Here is a 21,648-nt window from a genome sequence, read left to right as displayed (position 1 = left end):
TGGTCTCCTGCACCGCCACATTGCCTGCCCTGCTCTCTCTTCCTGTCACGTCGAGCACACTCCTTTTAATGAAACTGAGCATGCTCAGTGTGCAGCAACGTTTAGGAAAGCAAATAGATTGTTAGGAGCTATTGGGAAAGGAATACCTTTTTATCGCTCCACAGTGCGACCATGCCTCAAATACTTTGTGCAATTCTGGTCACCACATCTCAAAAAAGAAATGGTACAGAGAAGGGCAACAAAAATGATAAAGGGGATGGGGTGGCTTCCCTATGAGGAAAGATTAAAGTGGTTAGGGCTGTTCAGCTTAGAGAAGAGATGACTAAGGGAAGAGATGATAGAGATCTATAAAATACTGAGTGGAGTGGAACAGGTAGAGGTGAATCACTTGTTTACTCATTCCAAAAATACTAGAACTAGGGAAGCAAGCAATGAAGCTACTAAATTTAAAACAAACTAGAGAAAATATTTCTTCACTCAATGTGTAATTAAACTCTGGAATTTGTTGCCAGAAGATGTGGTAAAAGGTTTCGATAATTTCCTAAAAGAAAAATCCATAAGCCATTATTCAGATGGACTTGGAAAAATCCACTGCTTCTTTCTAGGATAACCAGCATAAAATCTATTTTACTGTTCTGGAATCTTGCCAGGTACTTGTGACCTGGATTGGCCACTGTTGGAAACAGGATACTGGGCTTGATGGACCTTCGGTCTCTGTCCCAGTATTGCAATGCTTGTGTTCTTACCTTCATTACTAGTATGATACGGTAGCGGGGAAGGGAGTGAAGATAGTGAGGTAACGCATGCGAGACTGGGGGGACTGCTGCAACATGGCTGCCAGGGAACTGATAACCACAAGTTGAAGCTCTAGTCACAGAGGAGGGGAAGGCTTGAGAAAAATAATGAGTTTTAAGCTGGGCTTTAAATTTCTGAAAAGAAAATTCAGATCATATCACAGGGGGAAGTGGGTTCCACAATGTTGGAGCTGTCACTTTAAAGCAAGATGACCGGGCTGAAAATGAGCAGATTTGAAGATGTGTAGGAATCATAAGGAGATGTTGGTTGGAAGAATGGAGAGCACATGCAGGTCTGTAGGGAGTAAGAAAGCTGAACAGGAATGAGGGAGAACCAGTATAGAATTTGAAAAGCCAATACTAACATTTTAAATGCTAAATGGAAGAAAATAGGTAAACCATGTTCATCAGTGAAAAGGAGTACAACACTGTTGAACTTCTTTGCTCCATAAAGTAGTTTCAGAGCTATATTCTGTATTACCTGTCGTTGTCTTAATTCATATTGGAGTGTACCTTGAAGAAGCGAGGTACAGTAGTCAAGCCAAGATACCAAGCCATAGACCACTAAATGTTGGGATTGCGTGTCCGGGAGTGAAAGTATGGAAAGCGTTTACCTTAAAGTGTAAAAAGACTTCTGAACTACAATGGAAATAGGGGGAGTGGGGGAGGATAAATGGTTATTGAGAATAACACCTGGAATTCTAACAGAGTGCACAATTGGGATTTGTTCTCTATGTGTGGTTGGAAGAAAAGGAATATTGTGAGGCACTGAGACTGACTAGAACAGTAGTAGTTTTGGAGGCATTAAGTTTCAAGCCTGGTTTTTAGTTAACCAGTCAGCTATTATATTCAGCTTGCGAGATATCTTCACTGTGGCATGGTTTCTCATGTTTAAACCTGCAGCAGTACTGGTGGCTGTATAGAGAAGATAGCACAGTAGTGAGAGCGGAACACGATCTCGCTGCTGTAAAGGCCGATCTGGTGAGGCAAGCTTTTGGCACCCTGAGCCAGTGCCTCACCTGATCCATGCCTTTAGCCAGCCCTGAAAATAGGCAATGTGCAAATGCCAATGCACACATTTCCACTATCTCTGACTTTAGTGTTAATGTGTTCTTGTACTATAGATACGTAACAGAACAGAAGGGGAGAAGAACAAAACATTCCACAGAAAGAACAAAAAGCAGAGATGGCCAAAGGTTAAGGATGTCGCTATAGACACGCTTAGGTCAATAATTTATTGATGACCTGACACTGCTGTTTTGTTTAATTTACCTTTGAGCTTGTGAAATCTTTCTATTCAATATTGCTCTGAAATGTGCAGCAGAGCCTCTGTTGGATTAAGTTATTGTGTGATTGTGGGAACACATTGAGCTTATTCTCTGTTGCAGGCAGTTACTGAAACACGGCCGTGTTAGGTCCTCAATAAATTATTAACCTGAGTGTGGTTCCAGTGATATCCTTATCCCTTTGGCCTTATCCACTTTTTGTTCTAACTTCATCGTGTATTTTATAGCAGGAATGTCACTACATGACTTGCATCTAAGTATGTACTATTTTGGTCACCACATATACTTATATTGCTATGCAGTTTTACAAAAGGTCTTTTCCTTGGGTAAAATAGGCTTTTTGTGCAGTCAAACCTGTATAAAATTACCCCACAGGTGTATAATTTCTCATTAAAATATAAGTGCTGTATATAGGTCTTACAGAATTCCTAATATGCTTAATGTGTTCAGAACTACTCTTTTGGCTTACTGTATTTTTGTACTCGAAGAACAGCTTGATGATCAAACACCTAGAATCTTTCTTTAATTGAACTCATCTGGGAATTGGAGAGCAACTTAGAGAAACCAAGGTTTGATCACAGGTAGAGCCCATTGTACTTTGCATTACCTTTTCTTTTTTGTTATATTCCAGAGATGAATAAAAATTTGCACCAACATCTGGGACCTGGTGATGAACGTCTTGCCCTTCATGTTTTGAGAACCCAAGGATTTGTTCCTGAACATGTCGAAACAAGGACTCTGTATAGCACCTTCCAGCCCAACCTTTCTCAAGTAAGAAGATGTAGTCTTCCAACTTCAAAAAATCTAGGCATTCCCACATTTCCTGTATACTGTCTGTCCATTACCTTTTTACGCCACAGTGGTAAAGCCTGTGATAAACACTGCATATACAGTAGTAATTATAATAACGTACATATCAAATGAAAGACAATACAGCATTGTGGAAGACTAAAAATACTAAGCAAAGAACAATCCCAAAGGAATAATGAAGACATGGAGTAAAAAGTATGAGAGGACAGAACATAAGCATTGCCATACTGGTTCAGACCAAAGGTCCATCAGGCCCAGTATCCTATTTCCAGCAATGACTAATCCAGTTCACAAGTACCTGGCAAGATCCCAAAACAGTAAATCAGATTTTTATGCTTTTTATCCTAGAAATAAGCAGTGGATTTTCCCAAGTCCGTCTTAATAATGGCTTATGGACTTTTCTTTTAGGAAATTATCCAAACATTTTTTAAACCATGCTAAGCTAACTACTTTTACCACATTCTCTGGCAACGAATTCCAGAGTTTAATTATACATTGAGTGAAGATATATTTTACTTAGTAGCTTCATTGCTTGCCCCCTAGTCCTTAAATGTTTGGAAAGAGTAAACAAGCGATTCACGTCTACGAATTCCACTCCACTCAGGATTTTATAGATCCCTGTCATATCGCCTCTCAGCCATCTCTTTTCCAAGCTGAAGAGCTCTAGTTACTTTAGCCTTTCCTCATAGGAAAGTCATCCTATCCCCTTTATCATTTTCATCACCTTTCTCTGCACCTTTTCTAATTCCACTATGCTCATTTTCAAAGCACTTAGCCTCCCAAAGTTCCATAGGTTTCTATGGAACTTTGGAAGGCTAAGTGCTTTGAAAATATGCCTCCATATCTTTTTTGAGATGTGGTGACCAGAATTGCACACAGTATTTGAGGTGCAGTCACACCATGGAACGATACAAAGGCATTATAACATTCTTATTTTTGTTTTCCATTCCTTTCCTAATAATTGCTAACATTCTATTTTCTTTCTTAGCCACTGCTGCACTCTGAGCAGAGGGTTTCAACGTATCATCAACGATGACAACTAGATCCTTTCCGGGGTACTGACTTCTAACGTGGAACCTTGCATTATGTAGCTATAGTTCGGGTTCTTCTTTCCCACATGCATCACTTTGCACTTGCTCACATTAAACATCATCTGCCATTTGGTTGCCCGGTTTCCCAGTCTCGTAAGGTCCTCTTGTAATTTTTCACAACACTCTTGCGATTTAACATCTTTGAATAACTTTGTGTCATCAGCAAATTTTAATTACCTCACTAGTTATTCCCATCTCTAGATCATTTATCAATAAAAAGCAGTGGTCCCAGGACAGACTCCTGGGGAACCCCACAATCTTTCCTTCTCCATTGAGAATACTGTAAGCAGGTACCTCTAGGTGCAGCCAAGGATAGAATAATCTCCTCCAGCCACAGGCTCCTGGTACAGTCAAGAAATAATTGTCCACCAGCAACTTCAATCTTAAGGACTTTATTCCATGCAGGGTTCTAGTAGACCTGATACACAGTTCCAACGGCAGCATTCACCTTCAATCTTAAGCACATCTAAGCCACCTGAAAGTGTGTGGCACATAGTCCCCTTTAAGCAGCAGGCTATCAGCACATACAAGGATTCAATACAGGCTCACAGTCAGCTCCAGTCTGGGCTCTTTATCCAGTTCACAGTTCCAAGTAGAAGGAGTTCATTCAGTTCATCATCACAGTTAAATCACAAAGCAGCAGTTTCTACCTTCTACTCTCTTTATCTTCAGGAGAGTTCAGTACTTTAGGGACTCCTCATACCCAAGGGATTTCACCCTACCTCAGCTTCACTGGTAAATTCAATACTTTTGGGACCTCCCTTACCCAAGGGTTTTCAGCCTGCAACTGCTTCTTTCCTCCCTGGGACTCCTTCCCACCTGCCTAATCAATCCCTGGCTTCTGCTACTACAACCTGTTCCAAAATCCTCTTTTGTTCCCTCTTATCTGAAAGGAAAGAAAACCACTGAAAGCACTTCCTCCACCACTCTTGCTTAGACTTTCAACAGTATATGATGAACAGTGTCAGAGGCCATAGTGCATCTAGGGGGAATTACCTCATTTGAACCCCAGTCAACCTCTTGACAAAGCTCGTATGATGAGGAAACCAATAAAATCTCCATACTGACATTCATATGAAAGCTGGTGGGATATTCAGTGAGGAGAGTCTTTCTAAAGAATCATCCACTTGTGACAACAGTAATTTCTCTCTTACCTTGTTCAAAAAATTCTGTTGATAGCAGCAGGGCACATCACAAGTCCTCTTCCACTGCAAAGCATACTTTTAGGCTATTCCCATCCTTTTTAAGTGCAGCACGTAAATTTAGTGCCAATTGTGCGTACCAATTTATAGAATAGGGGCACTTATGCACGTGAATGATATCACAAATTGGCATTTACTTACGTATGTGCTAGACACACTAGTCCTATAGGGCTGGATTCTATATATGGTGCCTGAAAAATAGGCGTATTCTCTAAAGTATGCCTAAATTTTATAGAATAGGCTTAAATTTCTGTACAGTATATAGAATACAGCGAGCGCCTCTCCACATGACCGAAATTAGTTGTGTCCATTTAGGCTATGTTTTACGTAGTATAAATCCCGATACCTATATTAGGCGCAGAACGGGTGTATTCTATAATAATGCACATAGGTTTTAGAAACGTCTATTCCACGCCCATAACTCCTTTTCAACTGTTCAACTTGGAATTTACGCGTATTACATTACAGAATATGCTTAGCTAGTTGGGTGCGTAAATCGTAATTAATGCCAAGTAGTCCTAATTGCTTAAAATCCATTTGATAGCGCTGATTAGCTAGTTAACCAATTAAGTTATGCACTCTGTTCTACAGTATGCTTCGATTTCCACAAGGAAATTAAGGCGTGATATATAGAATTTTGGGGATAGTGCGTAACAGCACATGGACTGTACCAGTGGGCAGGTATGAGAGTGTCATGAGCAGTTTGTCTAGCAACTGTGAAGAGGAAGCAAGAGTAGAAGCAAGGAAAACTTCCCTCGTCACAGTTAATAAGAGTGAATCCTGTAGGATATTATCCTTATTACAAATGCACAGAATTTGGTTCATTGAGCAACAAAATGTTATAGTTTGGAATTTCTTCTAATAATACAGGGTAAACTTCAGATGTGGGTAGATGTTTTCCCCAAAAGTCTGGGACCTCCGGGACCTCCTTTCAATGTCACTCCTCGTAAAGCTAAAAAGTGAGTATTTGCATTGAGAGGTTGCATGGTGTTAATTGGCGTGTGCTTTTTTGAAAAATGCTTCTGTACAATAACAATTGTCTCTTTCAGCTATATCCTCCGCGTTATCGTTTGGAATACTAAAGATGTCATCTTGGATGAGAAAAGCATCACTGGAGAAGAGATGAGCGATATCTATGTAAAAGGGTAAGGTTTCCACTGTTCATGAAGAGATTATTTGATATTGCTGCTGTTATGCTTAATGACTCAAATTCAGATATCGGGCTGGAGTGTACATTCCTCACCTGGAGGGAATTTGTGCTTAAAATATTGAAACGGTTAATCAGTTTACAGGGCCAGTGTTAAACATGCTGAGGCCCAGGAAAGAAATGTAGAAGGGGGCCCTGAAGCCCACTAACAGGCTTCAGATATATAGTGTTGAGGAGTAGCCTAGTGGTTAGTGCAGCGGCCTGAGAACATATATATGTAAGTAATGGCTTGCAGAATCAACTTGCAAGTTTGATAGAATTTGGTTAGGTTGTGTTCCTTTGAATTATTTTATCATCCCCACCTTAGTAATTCCCTTATCTCTTATTTGTCCTGTTTGTCTGTCCTAATTAGATTGTAAGCTCTGTCGAGCAGGGACTGTCTCTTCATGTTCAAGGGTACAACACTGCGTACATCTAGTAGTGCTATAGAAATGATAAGTAGTACTAATTAAATTAATGGCAGCCGCAGAATATTGGTGAATGCGGAGCATGCCAGTTACACACAAACCAGTGCTCTTTGCCTTTGTTTTTTGTTTTGTTGATTGTATCTCTTAAGTGGGATTCTGCTCACAGTGTGTAAGGGAGTTGTGTATTCTCAGTCACATGGATGACTTGTAGTCATGGCAAACTTTTGATGACTGCTCATTTTCTGATGTACACAGCCTGTTTATTTGCTCCTATTGTTTTAGCTGGATGCCTGGAAATGAAGAGAATAAACAGAAAACGGATGTACACTACAGGTCACTGGATGGGGAGGGGAACTTCAACTGGAGGTTCATTTTCCCTTTTGACTATCTTCCTGCAGAACAGCTCTGTGTTGTTGCTAAAAAGGTGAGCACCAGTTAAACCTGTAATAAATTATCTTTGCCAATTAAATCTATATTCAAGCCTTGTTCTTTATTGAGTTTCATTGGGCAAAAGCTTTTATATAAATATGAAGTATTCATCTTTATGCAGTCTGTGAGAGAGACAAGTTTAACATGTTTAACATTTGCACATCCATAAGAGCACATTTATTAATTTATTTATTGGGATTTATTAACCACCTTTATGAAGAGATTCATCCAAGACTGTGTACAGCAGGTTCAGTTTAACATAAAATTTACAATTTTGTTAACAGCATAACAATAGTAAAATAACCAAGAATAAATATATCTACAATAAATGAGGTAAACTTGAAAAAAGTAAATTGAAACCTTATAGAACTATCGTGAAACAGTATCAAAAATATACACATTTAACAGCACTGGAATTGAAATACTAGAGATATAATACAATGTTAGCATAATACTAAGACAGTGGATTGAAGAAAGGGCAGAGATAGAGAGGGCAGACAGTGGATGGAAGATGGGGCAGAGAGAGGGGGAGAGAGGGAGGGCAGATGGTGGATGGAAGAGGCAGAGAGAGAGAGAAAGAGAGGTAGAGAGGGAAGACCCTGGATGGAAGAGAGAGAAAGGACAGATGGTGGATGGAAGGTGCAGAGAGAGAGAGAGAGAGGACATATTCTGGATGGAAGGGAGAAAGAGGGAGAGCGACCGTGGATGGAAGGGAGAGGAAGGGCAGATGGTGAATGGAAGGGGCAGAGACAGAGAGAGGACAGATCCTGGATGGGAGGGAGAGGGCGGGTTGGCAGACCATGGATGGATGAGAGAGAGAAAGTGCAGATAATGGATGGATTGGGCAGAGAGAGAAAGGGCAGACCTTGGATGGAAGGGAGAGAAATGGCAGAGGGGCAGAGACAAAGAGGGCAGATCCAGGATGGAAGTGAGAGGGCATACACTGGTTGGAAGGGGGAGGGAGAGGACAAACAGGGGCATACAGTGGATGGAATGGGTAGAGACAGAGAGAGCAGTCACTGGATGGAAGGGAAAGAGGGCAGAAGCTGGATGGAGGGGGCAGAAAGAGAGAGGGCAGACACTGGATTGCAGGGGCAGGGAGAGAGAGAAGGCAGATACTGGATGGAAGGGGCAGATGGAAGGGAGAGAGTGAAGAAAAGACGAGGAAAGCAGAAACCAGTAACAGCAAAGGTAGATAAAAGATTTTCTATTTTTTCTGCTTTAGGTTAAAGTACTATTGTAGCTGTGTTAATACATGTTTATAAATAGAAAATGGAAATTAGGTAATTTTTTATTGGACTAATTTTAATACATTTTGACTAACGTTCAGAGACCAAAACTCCCCTTCCTCAGGACAGGATACTGTAATAGCAGTATACTGTATTGACCTGAGGAAGGAGGTTTTGGCCTCTGAATGCTAAATGTATTAGTCCAATAAAATGGTATTGTCTTGTTTTCCTTATTTGTTTTATTTCTATTTGTTAATTTGTAAAGTGGGGATTGGTATTTGCTAGTTTTTTCAAATTTACATCTGCTATCTTTATATTTTGCACAGTACTAGGGGACATACATCACTATCACTGTTTCTGTTTCTGTGGTGTTGCACTGTATGCAGACTCTGGCTTCTTGGGGGTTCAGTTTAATTTTTGTCTAAATATTTCTATTGTTAGTTTCTATTTTATTTAAAATTTGCTATACTGCTAATTCTCACTAGCAGGTCCCAGTGTTCACAATGATTAAAACCAGTTTGTGGTTACTTATTCTATAGTGGATTAGGGTGTATCTGTGTCTGTGAAAAAGACATGGTTTTCTGTTGGCATTGACTATGCAGGATCGAGGATCTGTACTATTCTGGCTGGTTTAGTTTTACAATAGATGTTTGATGTTCTACTGCTCACTGCAATGTTTAAGATGCTGCCTTTTCCTAGGTACACTCTTGTGTGACTTGTAGAAGTTACTGCTTTAAGATATGGTAGAATTGCTCAGTAGGTCCTGAATGACATTTGTTGTGTTTTGTATTCTCAGTATGTATAATACTGGATTTTGGAGGGGGGTGTTAAAAAATGATCGGCCCCAGATGTCAAATACTCTGGGTACACCACCAGCAATTACAGCAGTAAAAGTTATGTGAAATCCTAAATCTTTGAAAGTTTACCACATAACCTTGTAAAATCTAAATAATGGATTGATTTGAAAAATAAGTTTCATCATAATAGAATAAGTATAGCAGATTCATGTTTGGCATTTCTCGTTTTAGGAGCATTTTTGGAGTCTTGACAAAACTGAGTTTAGGTTACCACCAAAACTACTGGTTCAGATATGGGACAATGACAAATTTTCTCTGGATGACTACCTAGGTACTTGTTAATATTGATTTTAATTTTATAAATCATGTAATATTTACGTGCAATATTTTTTAAAAAGATACAGCATTTCTTAGATTACCAAAAAGTTGAGGGCAATTTTCAAATCCATTTATGTGTTAATAGCAATTTTATGTATGGAAATTGACTGTCTTAAAATTGCCTTCCTCTAATTCATCTGGAACTACATGTGTCTTAATCACATTTATAGGCAGTGTTCTTAAGGATGTGTTTAGGTGAAGGGACAAAAATAATGTCTATAGATTGCATTTACCAATCTGGTATTCCCCCAAAACCTGTCCGTGTAAAAAGCAGGCGCAAGTGTAGAGCCAAAGTATGCGGCATGCATTGTCTCTGAAAATTAGTGCAAATTCCACAGCTAAAAATTTCCCATGAACTTTGTCCCAATATGGACAGTAGTTTTTGAAGCATATTATTTAAAGAATATTGCACTTTACAAAAAGACATGCGAGTGTGTGATTTTAGAATTACAACACTTATAAATATGTTTCTTTTGTTTTCTTCTAATGAAGCTTTTTTTTGTTTTCCCCACCTAGGTTATGTTGAACTTGATTTACATCGCACTGTTATTCCGGCAAAAGTTCCAGAAAAATGCTTTCTGGACATGATACCTGAATATAAGGCAGCAGAACATACCAAAGCTCCAAAAGTAGCTTCGCTCTTTGAACAGAAATCAATGAAAGGGTGGTGGCCGTGTTATGCAGAGAAAGATGGCAAACGTATTTTAGCTGTAAGATGTTCTATGTGCATTTCTTGTTTGCCTTGGTCTGTCTGTAGTCCTGGGCTTTTTTTCTTTTAACTAGTCTCTGGTTCCTCATCTGCTGATCTCTGCCAAAGTGTTCATTATGGCTGCTTTTGCCAATAGGCTTTTTCAAGCAACATATTCACTGTGTAGGGAGATGTCTAAAGATTCTATAAACTGGCACCCAGAAGTAGATAGCACTTAAACGCATCAAGGTGCCCTTTTACTAAGCCATATAGGTGCCTACACGTGTCAATTTTGGGATTACCACCCGAGCGCTAATTTAATTTTTGACGCGTGTCCCCTAGGTGCACCAGAAAATACTTAAAAATGTTTCTGCTGCGTGGCACTACCGGGCAGTAAACGACATTATACGTGCATAGACCTTTACTGCCCAGTTAACGCGTGAAACCTTACCTCTAAGTGAAAGGGTGGCGGTAAGGTCTCAGACCCAAAATGGACATGCGCCAATTTTCATTTTGCCACACATCCATTTTCTGTAAAAAAATTTTTACAAGGCATTTTTACAGGTGCGCTTAAAAATGATTCTGCCTGCATCTAAACCATGCGCCTACACTACCGCAGGCCATTTTTCAGCGTACCTTAGTAAAAGGACCCTCAACGTGGACCACTTATCACTAATTCTATAACAGCATCTTGGCACCAAGATGCCTTTTATAGAATATTAGATTAAGTGGGCATTGGCATGCCTATTTTAGGTGCACCCTCTTATGTCATGTGAATAACAGTCTTAAGTTGGCATACCTAAGTGCACCACGTGGCATGCGCAATTTATAACATTCTATCAACTACAAACATAACTGGGAGACATGCCCATGGTCTGCTCATGTGTATGCATCCCCACTTGCATTTAGGCAGTATGGCACTTAGGTGCTACCTTATGGAACAGTGCCAAGTGCATATAGGTGCTATGAATTAATGGCACATTTGAGGGTGGTCAATGTAACGTTGATTTTTTTAAACAGCTCCATGGGTGATCCAGGAAATTACAGACCAGTAAGCCTGACTTCAGTGCCAAGGAAAACAGTGGAAACTGTTATAAAGAATAAAATTACAGAACACGTAGACAAGCATGGTTTATTGGCATGGGTTCAGCCAAGGGAATTCTTGCCTCATCAATTTGCTTCATTTCTTTGAAGGCGTAAATAAACATGTGGGTAAAGGTGAGTCGGTTGATGTAGTGTATCTGGACAGAAAACAGAGAGTAGGGTTAAATGGCTATTTTTCTCAATGGAGGATGTTGAATAGTGGAGTACCGCAGGGATCTGTACTGGAACTGGTGCTATTTAATTTATTTATAAATGATATGGAAATCGAACGACGATTGAGATGATTTAAATTTGCATGAAACACAAAACTATTCAAAATTGTCAAAACACGTGGAAGACTGTGAAAAATTGCAGGAAGACCTTAGGAAACTGGAAGACTGGACATCCAAATGGCAGGTGAAATTTAATGTGGACAAATGCAAAGTGATGCACATTGGGAAGAATAAGCTGAATCATAGTTACCTGATCTTAGGGTCCACCTAAGGAGTTTGTATTCAAGAAAAAGATCTGTGTGTCATTGTAGACAATAAGCTGAAATCTTTCGCCCAGTATGTGGTGGTGACCAAAAAAAAAACCAAACAGGATACTGGGAATTATTAGGAAAAAGATGCAAATAAGACCAAGAATATTATAATACCTCTGTATTGTTCCATGGTGTGACCTCACCTTGAGTATTGTGTTCAATTCTGGTCGCCGTATCTCAAAAAAGATATAGCGAAATTAGAACAGGTTCAAAAAAGAACAACCAAATAGATAGAGGGGATGAAACTCCTCCCTTCTAAGGAAAGGTTAAAGAGGATAGGTCTCATCAGCTTGGAAAAGAGACAGCTGAGGGAGGGATATGATTGAGGTCTATAAAATCCTGAGTGGTATAAAACGAGTAAACGGGAATCAGTTATTCACTCTTTCAAAAAGTACAAAGACCAAGAACACTCTGGGAAATTACATAGGAATACTTTTAAAACAAATAGGAGGAAATATTTTTTCACTCAAAGAATAGTTAAGCCCTGGAACTTGATGCCATAGGGTGTGGTAACAGCAATTAGCATATCTGGGTTTAAAAAAAGATTTCGATATGTTCCTGGAGGAAAAGGCCATAGTCTGTTATTGAAATGGACATGGGGGAAGCCACTGTTTGCCTTGAGATTGGTAGCATGGAATGTTGCTACTCTTTGGGTTTCTGCCAGGTGCTTGTGACCTGGATTGGCTATTGTTGGAAGCGGGATACTGAGCTTGATGGACCATTGGTCTGATCCAGTATGGCTATTCTTACATTCTTACGTAGATGGTGGCAGGATGGGGAGAGAAAGAGGGAAGACACTGGGTGGAAGGGTAGGAAAGAGGGAAGATGCTAGATGGAAGGATAGGGGGAGAAAGAGGAGATCTTCTGAATGGAAAGGGGGAGAGGATACAGTTAGTGAAAAACTGGAGAATAAGAGGGAAGGGGCATGGGGAGAAGAAGAGCAAGGAAAAGATGAAAAACCATAGGTAGATGAAGTAAAAAGAGGGAAATTAAAGACTAGATAGTAAAAATGAATTAAATCTGGACAGAGAGAGTGGCAGAAAAAAAAATGAAAAAAAAAAAACCCAAAGAAAAAGGAGAGAGAAAAATGACAAATGTACAGGAAACCCTGGCAAGAGAGGTAAGGGAAGACGAAGGAAAGCAGAATCAAGAGACTGGAACCATCACAATTAGAAAAAGGAAATGGCCAGGCAACAAAGGTATAGAAAATAATTTTAGTTTTAATTGAGGATAAAATAATGTGGTAGCTGTGTTAATAAAGGTTAATAAATGCAAATAAAACAAAAAATAGAAAATAAGGTGATACCTTTATATTGGACTGATTTTAATACATTTTGATTAGCCTTTAGAGACCAACATTTCCTTCCTCGGGTCAGGAGAGGATACCATAACAGCAGTATACTGACCTGACCTGAGGCAGGAGGTTTTGGCCTCTGAAAGCTAATTGAAAAGGATATTACTACTATAACTACTATAAATCACTTCTATAGTGCTACCAGTCTTAGCAGCGCTTTACAATTGAAGGCTAGTGAACTGAGCATATGCGGGAGGCCGGCATCAGTGGCTGAAGCACGCTGCCAGTCTGACAATACTTATATACTTAACTGTTGCACTGCTCAAACAGTATGGTAGGGGGCTCATGCAGTGGACCTCTTCAACTAGCAGGGCTTGGGCAGCTCCACCAGTGATTCCACCAGTGCCACAATTTTGGAGTGAGCTGAATCTCAGAGTGGGGGGGGGGGGGGGTGGTCCAAGGCCCCCCTCATGGTTATGTCCCGGAGGGGGGGGGAATAGATGCTGGAAAGGAGGTGTAATAGAGTGAACTGAAACACTCCCTCTTACACATCTGTGCTGTCACTGGTGTAAATAAAATATTTTCTGGAATGGCCATGGGATTGAGGTGTGCCGGGGGCAGAGCCATGAAGTAGAGTGAGCGGAACCAAGGTAGAGTGGGGTGGGGCTCGGGCGTGTACTAAAATCTCCCTTTCAAAAATCAGGACCCCTTGGCAGCTCTGCCTATGTGCTCTAAGACCTAGGTGTCAGGACAGACTTTCTTTAGTTGCCATGGTAACTTTGTTCCTGGGGTTTGTCAAGCCCTGGTGTAGGTACTGTAGATCCTGCCATGAATATGGACTTGATGATCCCTCTGGCCCTGTGCTATAATGAAACATTAGGGAAAGAATGCTGACACTGGATTAAAAAAATATTCTTAAGTTAGAATTTGAAATGTTTAAAATGTCTGTTAGCTGTTGCAATGTACAATGTGTTTGTCATGTGTGTGTTCTGTCTTGATTACAATAGGGTAAAATTGAGATGACACTGGAAGTCCTGAATGAAAAAGATGCAGAAGAAAAGCCAGCTGGCAAAGGCAGGGATGAACCTAATATGAACCCCAAACTTGACCCACCCAAGTAAGATATATCCTTTGCTAATCATTGCTTTACAAAAAGTCATGATATCCATAAAGTAAAAATCAATTCTTTTGGATGCTAATGTGCAGCCTGATGCACCCAGAGAGCCTAAACTGGTCAAAGAATCAAAACTCCTCTCACCCCCTCCAATTACCCCCCACCCCACCACCACCATCTCAGTCCCCAAACCCCTGAAAGTCCCTCTTCTGACATCTCACCCCCAAGAGTGATTCCTTGGTTAATCCTGTCCTGTTGGTGCCTGGATTTAAAATCCTCCTTGCTGTAATCTCACTATACTGCTATAGGAGGATTTGGCTGTCATTTTAAAACTGGACACTAATAGGGCAGGAGTGACCAGGCATTGCTCCTACTACCTCTCTCCACTAGCCACAATGGAGATCTTAGTACAGTGATGGCGAACCTATGACACGCGTGTCAGTACTGACACGCGTAGCCATTTTCGGTGACACGCGGAGAAGCAGCGGAGTTCCTTGAGCGCGACCTCCCTCCCCCGGTGAAATCACCCCCCCCCCCCCCCGGTGCATGTTTACCCGCTGGAGGGGGGTGCCGTGTGCGCTCCTATTGGCTCCCTCCCTGCTGCTCCCTCTGCCCCGGCTCCTGCACGGCCGTTAGGGGATCTTTGATCTCACTTCCGGCCGGCGGAGCAGAGAGCAGCGGAATGCCGTGGGGGACGCATCTCTGAGGGCCCTGTGATCACCATTACCCGCAACCATCATCCAATCTACTGTTCTGGGGTGTCGTGGATTTGTAATTGACCATCATTACTGAGATAGGTGAGGGGGAGGCTGGGAGAGGCGAGGGCATGTGCTATGGGTGCCGTTTCCCGCCATTAGAAATAGCGGCAGCCGTCTTAATTTACATAAGGTGGTCAGTTAGGCTAGTTAACCCCTAATTGCCTGCAGGGCTAACAGGCTATCTATAATTCTATCTTCTGTCACTGCCCCCCTGATGGAGAACCCAAAAAATAAAAAACCAAGGTTAAGTAAAGGAAGTGGTAGTAGCAGTAGCCGACCCTTTCAAGAGACATGGACCGAGATGTATGGCATTATAGAAAAAAATGGCAGATCATTTTGCGTTCTATGTACTGAAACGATAGTAAGCAGAACGTGGAATATAAATAGACATTTTGAAACTAATCATTCCCAGCTCTTGAAAAAAAGTGAGGATGAAAGGAAGGAATACATTTCCAGGCAGCTACACTTTTATAAGAGCCAATCTAATTCCATCCTTAAATTTGTAAAAGGTTCTACAAATTTAACATCTGCAAGTTTGAGCATTGCTCACTCCATAGCTCAGCATGGAAAAGCACTCAGTGAGGGAGAATTTATTAAAGAAACTCTCCTAAGATGTGCACCAGTTCTATTTCACGATATGCAGAATAAAGATGCAATTATTAAGAGAATATCTGAGTTACCAGGAAATTTGGAGTGCCTGGATCCGATTACCAGACACTTTTAGCACCCTGAAAAATATAGCAATGGCTTTACTCACAATTTTTCCCTCTACATACTTTTGTGAAACCTTATTCTCAACGTTAAATAATATCAAAACCAACAAAAGAAACAGATTGAAAGATGAAGTTAGTAGCGCTTGCTTGGGCTTGAAGTGTACAAAATACCAACCTTCAATTGAAGATTTAGCCTATGAAATTCAGCAACAAAAAAGTCACTAATAGGCAGATTAGTTAAAGAATTCCCCCTCCCCCTCACTTATCTTAGTTCACGGCACCCCACACAAGTTAAATAATATCAAGACCAACAAAAGAAACCGACTGACAGATGAACAAAGAAGTCACTAAGCAGGTAAGTTAAATAATTAGGTTTTGGTTTATTAAATACAGTTATATATTACAATTATACATTTTTGTTATTTAAACTATAAATATCGCGAAATTATGGTTTTTTTCTCGAAGTGACACACCACCCGAGTTATGCTCGGTTTTTTGGCGAATTTTGACACACCAAGCTCAAAAGGTTGCCCATCACTGTCTTAGTAGGTACCTGGGGGAGGGGGGAAGAGGGAGAAGGGGATATCTGAAAAGGGGCTTTCAAAGGGTGGAGGATAAGTAATTCTTGTTGGGGGGGAGGCAAATTGGTCATGGAGATAAGATTTGTTTTTAAAGATAGTAGGCCCACAAAAGCAAATTGTAATTTGCTACCTGAGGCAATACTGAGGCACCACAGGTTAGGGACTTGCATGGTTATTTTGGCTGCAGTGACATTGCAAATTGTATTGCAATTTAGTAACTGCCTCTGTAGGGGCTGGGGGGAGTTGATTTGACACTGGATACTTTCTCTTCTAGCAGTGCTTTGTGTGTGTTTCTTGACTGTAGTAACATCATAAATGAAGGAAGACAAAGACCAAAGGAGCCCAATCTGTTATGATTAAAAAGTTCAATTTTGACCCGTTTGTCCAGATAATGTTCCAGAGGTTTTGTAAGTCAACCAGCTCTGGTTGCAGCAGAATTAGTGCTGTACTGATTTCTCTCTGGTTGTGCTACTTTCCATCTAAAACTTTTTAAAACCCTGCTAAGCTAACTGCTTTTACTACATTCTCTGGCAATGAATTCCAGAGTTTGTTGTTGTCAACTCTCACTGCCTCTTAACATGAATACTACTGTTTTTCATACCACAGCCGACCAGAAACCTCTTTCCTTTGGTTCACAAACCCCTGCAAGACAATGAAATTTATCGTGTGGCGGAGATTTAAATGGATTTTCATTGGCCTTATCATCCTATTCTTTGTACTTCTGTTTCTGGCTGTGCTCCTGTATTCATTACCGGTAAGTTGTTTATTTTAATATTACTCTTACCCTTTCTGTTATGGGTATAATCCATTCATCTGGAGTTAGAGTAGGTTGGTAACTGGAGGGCCTTCAATTATAATTGTAAAAACCCATTAATAAAGCTGCATTTTTCATTTGGGACAGAGCAGCTTTTGGCAAAATATTGCTGTACTGACATACTAGTGTCTACATTTAAGGCTAGATTCTATATATGGCTTCTGAAAAATCGGCGCTGAAAATATTTCCGCCTAGGCGTATTCTATAAACTGAATTTAGGTCTAAAATACAAATTAATGCACACATCAACTTTTTCCTATATGAGCACGCAATTTTGGAACGCATTGCCATGTAACCTAAAAGCGACCTATGAACTGACCAGCTTCCGTAAACTACTAAAGACCCATCTCTTCGACAAGATATACCACAAAGACCGAAACATGTGAAACTTCCACATATATCTAGAAATGTTAATAATGCCTTCTGTTTTAGCACTATCATTTATTCTTTTACCATTCAATCCAAAATCTTTCTGTAAAACTAAATGTTTACCCTCTTCTCATTTCCACTATCCAAGATGTATTGTAAGCCACATTGAGCCTGCAAAGAGGTGGGAAAATGTGGGATACAAATGCAATAAATAAATAAAATAAAAACTATAGGTATGGTTTATCGAATACGCCTAGAGCTTTTATTTGTGCCTAAACCTAGTCACGGGAACTTACGCCAAGTAATTCCTGGTATAAATACAGCCGCCTAAGTTAGATGTGGTGCCAGGGGTATTCTCTAACCACACACGTAATTTTTGTAACTCCCATTCCACGCCCATTGCCACACTCCCTTTTTTGACTGTGCACCTTAGAATTTACATGCACCACTTTATAGCATACGCCTAGCAAGTTGTGTTCATAAATTCTAATTAGTGTCAATAATTGCCTGTTAAGTGGCAGCAGTGCTGATTGGCTTGTTAACTAATTAAATTGCGTGTGCAAATACAGAATGCGCGTGCAAATACAGAATGCGCCTGGATTTGTGCAAACAATTTCAGCTGCGCTATATAGAATCCGGGGGGGAGGGGGGGGGTTAATGTCTCATGATCATTGTCATTATTACCTTTGGTGTTGTGAGAAGAAATAACTGTCAGACTTTGTACTGTAATTCTGATGTATCTTTGATCTTTCTAATGTGTTGCTAATTGGCTATTTCTTGCTTAAGAATAGAAAGGAATAGGTTTCAGGCACACAGTCTGTGCAAATGAAAATAATTTCTTCCTCTTTTTCACCTCACCCCCCCCCCCCCCCCCTTTCTAGAACTATGTGTCAATGAAGATTGTGAAACCTCTGTCTTAGCAGAAGGTATAGCTGGCGATTCCTGTAAACTCTCAGGCACCATTGATGCTGTTCCATCATAGTTACAGACCAAATCCACCAAAGTTTACGTCCTGGTTTTACCGTTTTCTTTTGCATTAAAAGGGAAGCAACTGTGAGATAAGATTTTAACCGTAGGGTTATGAGTAGTTCATTTGGACTTTACCATTGATCATGTTATGTCTTCCATAATTTTATACAGTTCAAATCTGTAGACTCCTCTTGGATAATTGGTGACTCCCTTTTTTTCTATAGAATGTATTTTTATTCAATACTTTTATATTTCATCTTCAAAGACTTGACTACAGCAAGTGAACTGGCATCGTCTCGCTGCTCTATGAAGAGTGCTTATTTTTATAAGTTCTGAAAAAACTGTTAATAAAAGTGTTAAGCAGATGGATTAAGAAAATTTGCATGATAAATTTGTATAGAGCACTTGTTTAATACAGATAAGTTTTTACAGCATTATGTTGGAAACTCTGAAAACAGAAACACTAACTATAATAAAAAGCACAATTTCTTATGTCCTTTCTGTTCATTGTGTTATTATTAAGATGTATATATTTGCTGTTTTATTTTGGTGCTTTTCAGGATCAATATGGGAACTGAGCAATACATGACAACATTGCAGAAAGTGGGGGCAGTATAAAATGTGTGGTTATGAGAAATAAATGTTTAAAACCTTAGATCTGGTACTTTACAGTGTAATAGGTTATGCAAATTACATTGTTCTGATTGTGCTTCTGTAAAACACAAAAACGCGGTCAATCTCACAAACTTTATTAGGTTGCCTAAAAATGAACACTAGAACAGGGTTGGGCAGTCTTTTTTTGTTTTATATAGTGGCTAGTTTGGGAAGGGGGGTCCAGACTTAATATGAGTGAGCACCAGGCACACACAGGTCTGAGCTGTGCTAACTATGCCCTTAAATAATGCCTTAGAGCAGGGGTTCTCAACCCAGACCTCGGACACACCTAGCCAGTTAGGTTTTCAGGACACCCATAATGAATATGCATGAGATGCATTTGCATAGGATGGAGGTAGTCATGCAAATGTATCTCATGCATATTTATTGTGGACATCCTAAAATTCTGACTAGCTAGGTATGTCCCGAGGACTGGGTTGAGAACCCCTGCCTTAGTGTTCCTGCAATTTCTAAGTAAATAGTCTGCAACAGTTGCAATGCTTCATGGGTAAGTAACTTTAAGGGGCATGTATCACGCCTGTTAATGCATACTATCTGCCACTACATCCATCGGGAATAAAGTGGGCAGCAGCATTTGCTAATGTTTTACTAAACATGACCCTAAATATTCACTGATGTCCAACACATACCAACAGTAAACCATGTACATGGAAATACTTTTAAAATAGATAGGAGGAAATATTTTTTTCACTCAACGAATAGTTAAGCTCTGGAAATCTTTGCCAGAGGATGTGGTAACAGCAATTAGCGTATCTGGGTTTAAAAAAGGTTTGTACACGTTCCTGGAGGAAAAGTCAGCAGTCTGCTATTGAGACAGACATGGGGAAGCAACTTCTTTTCCTGGGATTTATAGCATGGAATGTTGCCATGATTTGGGTTTCTACCAGGTACTTGTGACCTGGCTTGGCCTCTGTTGCAAACAGGATACTGTGCTAGATTGGTCTGACTCAGTATGGCTATTCTTATGTTCTTACACACTTATGGGAAGTTTGGAATAACTCTATTATGTTTAAAAATGGCAGTAACCCATAACTTAAACTTGATATGGTACAATTCTACTTTAAAGGCATATAGATGGGGCTAAGATATCTTTAACGTATGTTACTTTGCTAAAGTTAGTGAAATTTTGTTAATGGACTTCAATCTTCCCAGTTTACTAGTTGTCTTCAGAAGCTCAATGGCACAATTTCACTATTAATCCATATAATATGTTACTATGCAATTTTGTAAGTCTATGTGCTTTGAAAATGAGCACCATAGTACATTAGTGCTCAACTGTTCAATTATATGTCCTGATTTATCTCCCTTCCAACAGTAAAGGTTTCAACTGCTCTCGTAAACTTAGAAAGATTGAAGTCCATTCACAGATTTCACTAACTTTGTGGTATTTGGCACAGTAAGATACTTTAAAGATATTGTAGCCCTATTTATATGGTTAGTTGCTAGGGCTAAAATATTTAACATTTTGGAGTTTTGCTGCTTTCAGTTACTATAAAGGCAAACATCTGTACACAGAGTATCCTGAGATACCTTCTAAAACCTCTCCTAATGTTATGACAGAGTAACTACCTCAGTTTAGCATGTGTCCTTCAAAGCTGCTTTATAGATGCCTGTTTTATTAGTACACCTTAATAGTGCAATACCTTTAACATTTTTTCCCTTTCCAAACTGTGGCTGTACTGCTTAGTTTCCTTTCTAGTGGAGGAGTAGCCTAATGGTTAGTGCAGTGGCCTGAGGAACTGGGTTTAATTCCCACTGCAGCTCCTTAACCCTCCATTGCCCCAGGTACAAAATAAGTGCATTTATATAATATGTAAACTACTTTGATTGCAACCACAGAAAGGCAGAAAATCAAATCCCATCCCTTCTGATACTGTCATTCACTAGTTCAAGTCCCTGTAGTTCCTGGCAGAGTTTTTTTTTTCCCTTCCCCCCTTTTTTTTAAGGAAGGAGAAGCCAAAAGGGATTATCCTAGATAAGGAGAAATCTTAGAGATGGTCTCACTCTGTGGCTAGCAGCTGTGATGTATCCTTATGCAAACCTTCTTTATGCGCAACTCAATTATTAATCTTGACCAAATTCTTTAGTTTGCATGTATGTTGAATGACAAAATAACTCTCTGAGGAAGAAGGTTCTGGCCTTCAAAAGCTAGTCAAAAATGTATTCATTTTATTTATTTATTTACTTTATTTGTATCCCGCCATTTTCCAAAGCGGGTGATAAAATCAACATGCATAATCAATAAAAACATAAAACATAACAGTAAACAAACATCAATAAAATTCTTTCAGAAAAAAAAAACACTTCTTACAATACTCTTCATTCCTGCAAGAAGGCCTTTACAAATAAATACGTCTTAAAAAAAACGTTTAAACTGTTGAATATTGTCACATGACCTTAGAAATGCAGGCAAGGT

The 21,648-nt window shown here is 39.8% G+C and overlaps 1 protein-coding gene across 6 annotated transcripts in view; it reads left to right on the top strand.

Annotated features, from left to right (window-relative positions):
* MYOF (myoferlin) overlaps positions 1 to 19,065 on the top strand; it is a 278,968-nt gene extending 259,903 nt beyond the window's left edge. For all 6 annotated transcript variants that reach the window (XM_030203030.1, XM_030203027.1, XM_030203029.1 and 3 more), the window contains 9 exons: positions 2,712 to 2,851; positions 6,054 to 6,142; positions 6,233 to 6,328; positions 7,080 to 7,221; positions 9,484 to 9,583; positions 10,147 to 10,340; positions 14,247 to 14,356; positions 17,012 to 17,159; positions 18,470 to 19,065. In XM_030203030.1, coding sequence (XP_030058890.1) covers positions 2,712 to 2,851; positions 6,054 to 6,142; positions 6,233 to 6,328; positions 7,080 to 7,221; positions 9,484 to 9,583; positions 10,147 to 10,340; positions 14,247 to 14,356; positions 17,012 to 17,159; positions 18,470 to 18,508 — 1,058 coding nt within the window. In that variant the 3' untranslated portion in view covers positions 18,509 to 19,065. The remainder of the gene's footprint in view (positions 1 to 2,711; positions 2,852 to 6,053; positions 6,143 to 6,232; positions 6,329 to 7,079; positions 7,222 to 9,483; positions 9,584 to 10,146; positions 10,341 to 14,246; positions 14,357 to 17,011; positions 17,160 to 18,469) is intronic.
* Positions 19,066 to 21,648: the final 2,583 nt, after the last annotated feature.

Source organism: Microcaecilia unicolor, chromosome 5 (genome assembly GCF_901765095.1).
Source record: "Microcaecilia unicolor chromosome 5, aMicUni1.1, whole genome shotgun sequence".
NCBI lineage: Eukaryota > Metazoa > Chordata > Amphibia > Gymnophiona > Siphonopidae > Microcaecilia > Microcaecilia unicolor.
This window is presented reverse-complemented; position numbering and strand designations above follow the sequence as displayed.